We start from the raw sequence: 7,853 nt of genomic DNA, 5'->3' as shown, positions 1-7,853 counted from the left end.
CCTCAGTGGGGAAAGTGCGTTCAAGTGTCATCTTGACCCATCCTTCTCCTCCTCAGTCCTCCTGCCTCACTCCACCCTACACACCCATCTCACCCCACCCCATCCTGCATTAATGCTCCCAATCCTCTTTGTAGGAGAGTGACGTCTGCTACTGTCAGAAACAGAGTTAAGCTCAGCAGGCACCAGGAGAACAGAGTAGAGAGAAGCTTCATAGATAATCAAGCAGCAGTGCACTCTGGGCCTCTAGAGGGACACGTCTGTGCCACCTCAGCAAGAACTGACTCTCCTCCCGAGGGGCTGCTCATGCCTCCAGCTGGGAGACACGGATTTCTAAATTCAGTGTGCTAAGACTTAATCAACAGGTTAGCTGAAAACTCTGTGCTCCTGCCTGAGGGCCTTACTGGCCTCAAACTCCGGTGACCAGAGCTGAGAAACAGGAAAACAAACTCTGGACTTTTGTTGCTGCTTCTTCTGCAGTTTTGGGATTATTGAGACAAATTATATGGCCATACTGGATGTAAAACAGATGGCAAAACTGCTTCCTCCCAAGTTCAGCTGTGCATGAAAGGTATTTATGTGAACATGCACTCAAAGCTGTTTATCAGTGCTTAAAACTGAACAAGCTGTGTGGGAGCTGCTTGGACCAATGTTAACTTGCTGGTAAAGGTGTGAAGCTGTGTTCATGAAACAGGTCAGAAGTGCTTGAAGAGGCCGTGACTGTGTGTGTTTGAGTGTGTGGGTGTGTGTGTGTGTGTGTGTGTGTGTGTGTGTGTGTGAGGTGTTGGGGCCCTGTGGAGGTCGTAGCCCTGGATTTCTTAGAGATGGAGGGTCATGGTTATGACCGGTTTGGAGAAGGGGACAGAGACACTTACCAAATCGACTACCGGAGGATCGTTGGGGACATGGAACCAGCGCGGCCTCGCATCTTAAACAGAGATGGGGAACGACCTCTTCCCTACAGGGCTTACTGTATGTCCCCCCCTCACCACATGGACATGGGCATGAGACTGCAGCCCAGCGCTACAGTGCTACACGTATCCAAGCTGGATATGAACCAGAGAGGTCAGTCTGTCACCACATGGCTCATACTATAAGATCTGAGATATTTTCACTTTCCAGCAGCACTGGTTGTGTGCTTTTAAAAGCCTGTTTATCAGCTTCCTGGGCAGAAAACCAAATCCTCTTACCTGCACTGCCGTCACAGGTGTATATAAAGAGTGTTCACAGACAAGAACAGATCCCTTTTGTTACTGTTTTGGGTCACCAGTCCAACATTTGTAATAGTCTGGAGCCTGTGTTTAAGAAACAGAGGTGAAGAAAGAAACAAGATAAAACAACATGTTACGCACAAGGGATACATGCATAGAGACTAAACCTTTTTTTTAACATTTGTATAGATATATGAACCAGTAACTGATGGTACAGTGAAATATGTGATATATGGTTTGGCGGTAAATGTGTGTATACCAATCAGAGTGTTCAATGGTTCAATCACCAGCCTCCACAGTCAACAAGGGCAAGATAATTAACCCCAAATTATTCCGTGAACTGCATGTCTACAGTGTTGAAGTGTATGTAAGACCCTCTAATAAAAGTGTCAGCTTAATGACATGTAATATAATGTAATGTATTATAATGTAACATTTGTGTCATCTATGAATTATCCTGTATTTATACACAAATATTCACACTTTACACTAGTCACACATTTCAGTTTTATAATTTGTGCATGTGTGTGGCTCTCTGTGTGTGTTTATACTCCAGCATGGCAGACTACTTGATCAGTGGAGGCACAGGTTATGTTCCTGAAGATGGACTAACAGCACAACAACTCTTTGCAATCGGCGATGGACTTACATACAAGTAAGAAATGCAAAAAAACACAAAACATAACAGATACATTTTACCTCATTTCATGGTATCACACACTGACACGGATGCATTTGCTCACATGGTATGCCGTGCATGTGCACATACAGAAATACACATTAGAATTATGCAATCAATGCCTTCCATTAAATGTTTAGTAATATCAGTGATGACACATCTGCCTGGGTATTATATTGAGGATTAGTATGTGTAATACTACTTTCAAGGATGGCTTTCAGACATTAATAGCAGTGGGTGAGTGTGTGTGCACATATCAGTGTGTTAATGGGTGTTGGTGTGGTTTCCTTAATGGGGGCTATATGCAGGGTTTATCAGTGTGCAGAGGATAAATGCAGACCAGTTCAGAGGGTTGACAGATTACGTCTGCTCACAGCAACCTCTAAAAAACTGATGCATTGTAGGAATAGAATTTGCTCTGCATAGTTCACATCAAAAGCTACATTCATCTTGTTTATGGAGGTCATTGTACTATTAATATGGATTTTTCATTCATGTCATACTTTTTCAGTTCACAATATTGATATTCACGTGTGTCTGTTTTGTCTTTCCTCTCAGTGACTTCTTGATCCTGCCTGGTTTCATAGATTTTACTTCTGATGAGGTGGTAAGTGTCTCAACCCTCTCTCGCTTATCACTCAAGTGACAAACTGTTCCCTGGTGTTTGTTTTGTTAGATTTGTTTTATAGGTGATGCACACAGAACAATTTCTTAGTTTTCATATTTCCTATTGTCCACAAACATGTTCTCATCCTTGGTCTCAATTAAAAAAATGTTTTGCTGGTAAGTCAAATTCCTGACAATAATTCACAAGAACAGACAAGGTTTGCTGTAATGCTTGTAATGAATCCCTAACTCGTTGTTATGTTCCTTAGAGCACAGGGTTGTTTATTTCACATGCTTTGTTTTCGTCTTTGCAAGCTCTGCTGGGACTTTAAATTAATTTCATGCCTACTTGCCTAGGTCACATGGGTTATTGCTCGATAGCAGGTGTTAAAAACAGACACACCCATGCGTCACCTAACACTCAGCAGGTGGATTCAACAAGGCGGCCTCTAATCGGCCAAGCTGGCTTTTAGGCTCTTACACGGCATACAAAAACAAACCTTAACTTTTGGTTAACAAATGGGTAGCATTGTCCTGTAGCTGCAACACTGCAGGACCTTGCTTCTCAGTTGTATGCCATGTCATTTTAAATGTGTATTTATATCTTTGATTAAAGCTGATGTTTATTTTTTCCAAATGCACGTGATTTTTAGGATCTTACCTCTGCATTGACAAGAAAGATAACACTGAAGACACCTCTCATTTCATCTCCCATGGATACAGTCACAGAGTCATCCATGGCCATCGCCATGGCAGTGAGTAAAAACCCTGCACCTCAGACACGCCATACAATGTTTTACACTCAGCTTAGCATCGTCCTGCACCACAGACTCTACCAGGAATATTGAAGGCCTTAAATACATTTTCAGTGTTCATTCATTCATTCATCAATTAATTATTTCCTCCCATGTCCCTGATTGGTTGTTTTCAGTTGATGGGTGGGATTGGAATAATTCATCATAACTGTACTGCTGAGTTCCAGGCCAACGAGGTCCGCAAAGTCAAGGTAAGATGGACCAAGTCGACAAAAACATTAAGTGACTATTGACATAGAGTCATCTGTGACTGTAGCACCCATGACAACACTTTTCCCAATAAGAAGAAAACGACTTACATTGACTGGCCTCTAACCCCTTAAAACTTGTGTTTTTGTTCTTGCCAGAAATTTGAGCAGGGCTTCATTACAGACCCAGTGGTGATGAGTCCTCGACACACAGTGGGGGACGTGTTTGAGGCAAAGACACGCCATGGTTTCTCTGGGATCCCTGTTACAGAGACTGGCAAGATGGGCAGCAAGCTGGTCGGTATCGTCACCTCCAGAGACATAGACTTCCTGTCTGAGAAGGACCATGACAGACCCCTGGAGGAAGTAGGTGTATGGCTGTTCATTTGTTATATACTGTATATATACACAGTATATGCAGCAATTATGTCAAAGAAGTGGGTGATTTAGCGATAAACGTGTACTTTACTGTTTGAATCATTAAAATGTCTTTTTGATTCAGGCAATGACAAAAAGAGAAGATTTAGTTGTTGCCCCTGCTGGAGTCACACTGAAAGAGGCTAATGATATACTGCAACGCAGCAAAAAAGGTAAATATGTGAAGTAGGCCACGCTACTGTGAGGCAAAAGTACATTTATCTTGGATTCAAATGCACATTTTGGAATTTCTCTTTCGTCCATCACTCACTTTCTTCCCACTCTGGCTCTGCTAGGTAAGCTCCCCATAGTGAATGACAGTGATGAGCTGGTTGCCATTATTGCAAGGACCGACTTGAAAAAGAACAGAGATTATCCTCTGGCTTCCAAGGACTCTCGCAAACAGCTGCTGTGTGGAGCTGCTATTGGCACGAGGGAGGACGACCATTACAGACTGGACCTCCTCATGCAGGCTGGAGTAGATGTGGTCGTTCTGGTAGGTTGTGACTATAATATGATTAATCTCTGGGTTAGTTTTAGACTAGATTCAGATTGCATAGCACATAACAGTCAGATAATTCCTCAACCTCTTTATATAGGTATAGGATTCATGTTGACCTTTTTCTCCTTGATATTTTATATTGAATATGAACTATTCCAATTTCCTTTTTTTGTTTAAATTTGAGATACAGTAGGTGCCTGATCGCTCATTGAAACAAATGAACTTTCTTTGCATAACAGGATTCCTCCCAAGGAAACTCAGTGTATCAGATCAACATGATAAACTACATCAAACAGAAACATCCTGAATTACAGGTAGTCGGAGGAAATGGTAAGCTCTCTACTTGCCTCAGGGCTTTCTTGTGCATTTATGGTACTAAATCTCCCTATTTATCTTCCCCATATCTCTCATGTTAAGCTCTTTCTTTGTGTCTATCTCCCTCTAGTGGTGACAGCTGCTCAGGCCAAAAACCTCATTGACGCTGGTGTAGACGCCCTGAGAGTGGGCATGGGATGTGGCTCCATCTGTATCACACAGGAAGGTATGATAAACAATGCAGCCATGTCAACAACAACCAGTCTATTTTTATTATTACATGTAACACAGGTTTATACCATACACTATTGCTCTTGTTCCTCAGTGATGGCATGTGGACGGCCCCAAGGAACATCGGTGTACAAGGTTGCAGAGTATGCTCGACGTTTTGGAGTGCCAGTTATTGCTGATGGAGGCATTCAAACTGTTGGACATGTTGTGAAAGCTCTGGCTCTGGGAGCATCTACAGGTAGAAAAGCGTTCTAGTGCTTTCTGAAGTCTTATATGTTATCATTTGACTTTTTCCTCAAATAAAAACAGTATAGTATTTTTGCCCTTGCCTGTTGTCTTCTGCAGTCAGCATAACTTTTTGTTGCCCTCATGTTTTTGCCCTCAGTGATGATGGGGTCGTTGCTCGCAGCAACCACTGAAGCCCCAGGAGAATATTTCTTTTCAGACGGTGTGCGTCTGAAGAAGTACAGAGGAATGGGCTCCTTGGACGCCATGGAGAAAAATAACAGTCAGAAACGCTACTTCAGGTGAGGGATCAGGATTACAGAGGCCCTTTGAAAAATGTACAGTCATTGGATGTCAATGTGATACATTTATGTCTCTCTCTATGTGAATTGTGTATCCAGCGAGGGAGATAAGGTGAAGGTGGCTCAAGGTGTCTCAGGATCAGTAACAGATAAAGGCTCCATCCATAAGTTTGCTCCTTATCTCATTGCTGGTATCCAACATGGCTGTCAGGACATAGGAGCCAAGAGTTTGTCGATTTTAAGGTAAGCATATGTGCGTGTGTATAAGCTATTTGGTGTATAAGGGATTTAGATTTTTAATGAGGTGTCTTTGCACCAGGTCCATGATGTACTCTGGGGAGCTGAAGTTTGAGAAAAGAACCATGTCTGCTCAGATGGAAGGAGGAGTCCACGGCCTTCACTCGTAAGTCTGAACTTTGACCCATAGATTCTGACCTTTCCCCTTCCTCTTCAACACCTGTGACTTTAACTCTGCAGTCCAATCTCTACAGTCTAATTATATTTGTGGCAGAGGTAGTTTGTCTGTCTTCACCTGTTTCCTCTCTAAATATGTAACATTGACTTTATAACAGTTAAGGCACTAACAATCTAAGTGTGTATTTTCTCTTCCTCTTTTCTGACCCATGCTATCACATTAGATATTCTTTTGTGCCATGTAAGTACATCCCCGTCATAATCACACCTCCATCTTCTTCTTTCATTCACTCATCACCATCCAAGTTTGCTTTGTTACTATTGAATTGTTATGGAAACATAGAAAACACTTACACTCTTTATTTAATTTGTCATGCTTAGTTACGAGAAACGACTTTACTGAGAGTGGAGGAAGAGGAAACACTCGCCTAGGACCAAATGTCCCGATCCCAGCAGCTATGAGCAGAGGCACCGGGCGCATGTGATCAAGCTCAACACCATTCACACTCCAACACAGTCTTGTCTCCTCATTGACCCCTCCCAAGATAAACAAAACAAAACACCTTAAGGTGAATTTGAAGATTTATCTTTGTACTCTTCAACCACTCATGTCCCCACATAAACTCATTATCTGTCTTTCTACCCGTGGGGCCAAGGTCTAGTTAAGGTAATGTAATTAACTATTCTCTTGATCCCCTTCAACAAGCAAACTGATTTAATTAACTACTTTAGGACAAGCTTATCATTGCTGACGTAATAAAAGGCCCCTTTCTTGTTGGCCTCCAAACTGCACCATATAGATACTGGGTTGTACAACAAGGCTTGCAGAGGTGCAGCCCTATGCCTCCACGCACATTTTGTATTTATAACAAGATATTTTTGTAGAGAATCTAGCAGTTAGATATTTTATTAACAAAAGAAGGATAAAAGGTATTTGGCATAAAGTTTCAACATTTTATTTTATTAAAAAAGTAAAGAACCAATATATTTGATGGTTTCACTATCAGCTCTCTGCTGACACCTTGTGTATAAAGCTAACCGAGCCTGAAAGAAACTCATAGTAGGTCAAGTAACATTTTGTTCTCTTTAGCTTCTCACAACACCAGTTATATCTTGTTTAAGCAAATACCTTGCATGTCATTTCACCTCTAGCCGATGAGCTACCTAAATGTACTGCTGCTGTTTCAGAAGGGACCAAAGCATAGCATCAGCCTTAATTCATACATACATATTTGTAACAAGGAGCGCTTTAAAGTGATAATGTGATATTGCACTCTAGATATTCCACTGTTCACTTCATTTGGCACAGAAAATACTAATTAACACAATATTTGATTGACAAGACTGAAGACTACACATTTTAGTGTGATTATAATTGACAAATATCACTGTCATTTTGAATTTCCAATACAGATGAGTCTGTGTCACATTGGTTCTACATGTTTTGATATTCCATAGTTTCATTTTGCAAAAAGGACATGGTAAATTACATAGGTTTATATTTGTATATAATACATAACGTAGGTAGTTATTTGTCCTTTTTTCAGGCTCAGTCTTTAAACAATTAAATGCTGAGTCAATGAAATAGAGCTATGAAGTCAAGTTAGATTTATTTCTTGATAAAATTGTGAGCAAATGTTAATCCAAGTTAATTTATCAGTTTTTAAATGTGATTTATTTGTCTGGGCGGTACTTACCATCTTTGGTATTACACATGTTGGTCCACGATTAACAGTGGGACTTTATTAGTAATGACATGCAGCCAAAGAGCTTAGCTATTGAACTGGCTGACCAAATTATTTTACAGTTCCTAATAATTTAAATATATATATATATGACTTGTATCTTGTAATGTATATTTTTCTTCTATCACTCATAAGGCTTTCGAATTAAAATCTCTGTAAATAGTGTTGCATGAATAAAGACAATTCTGACAAGGTCATATTCATAT

The 7,853-nt window shown here is 40.8% G+C and overlaps 1 protein-coding gene across 3 annotated transcripts in view; it reads left to right on the top strand.

Annotated features, from left to right (window-relative positions):
- impdh1a (IMP (inosine 5'-monophosphate) dehydrogenase 1a) overlaps nt 1–7,846 on the top strand; it is a 31,906-nt gene extending 24,060 nt beyond the window's left edge. Inside the window, exons 2-17 of one of the 3 annotated variants that reach the window (XM_034141088.1) lie at nt 667–1,062; nt 1,765–1,863; nt 2,446–2,494; nt 3,147–3,248; nt 3,425–3,499; nt 3,656–3,862; nt 3,999–4,086; nt 4,210–4,409; nt 4,655–4,745; nt 4,861–4,956; nt 5,056–5,199; nt 5,347–5,488; nt 5,588–5,731; nt 5,808–5,891; nt 6,127–6,143; nt 6,284–7,846. In XM_034141088.1, coding sequence (XP_033996979.1) covers nt 1,766–1,863; nt 2,446–2,494; nt 3,147–3,248; nt 3,425–3,499; nt 3,656–3,862; nt 3,999–4,086; nt 4,210–4,409; nt 4,655–4,745; nt 4,861–4,956; nt 5,056–5,199; nt 5,347–5,488; nt 5,588–5,731; nt 5,808–5,891; nt 6,127–6,143; nt 6,284–6,387 — 1,641 coding nt within the window. In that variant the 5' untranslated portion in view covers nt 667–1,062; nt 1,765 and the 3' untranslated portion in view covers nt 6,388–7,846. Of the gene's footprint in view, nt 1–666; nt 1,063–1,764; nt 1,864–2,445; nt 2,495–3,146; nt 3,249–3,424; nt 3,500–3,655; nt 3,863–3,998; nt 4,087–4,209; nt 4,410–4,654; nt 4,746–4,860; nt 5,200–5,346; nt 5,489–5,587; nt 5,732–5,807; nt 5,892–6,126; nt 6,144–6,283 lie in introns of those variants that run through there. The other 2 variants (XM_034141090.1, XM_034141089.1) reach the window with 2 other exon arrangements.
- Nucleotides 7,847–7,853: the final 7 nt, after the last annotated feature.

Source organism: Trematomus bernacchii, unplaced genomic scaffold (genome assembly GCF_902827165.1).
Source record: "Trematomus bernacchii unplaced genomic scaffold, fTreBer1.1, whole genome shotgun sequence".
Taxonomy (NCBI): Eukaryota; Metazoa; Chordata; class Actinopteri; order Perciformes; family Nototheniidae; genus Trematomus; species Trematomus bernacchii.
Note: the sequence above shows the minus strand (reverse complement) of the source record. Positions and strands in the feature narration are given on the sequence as shown.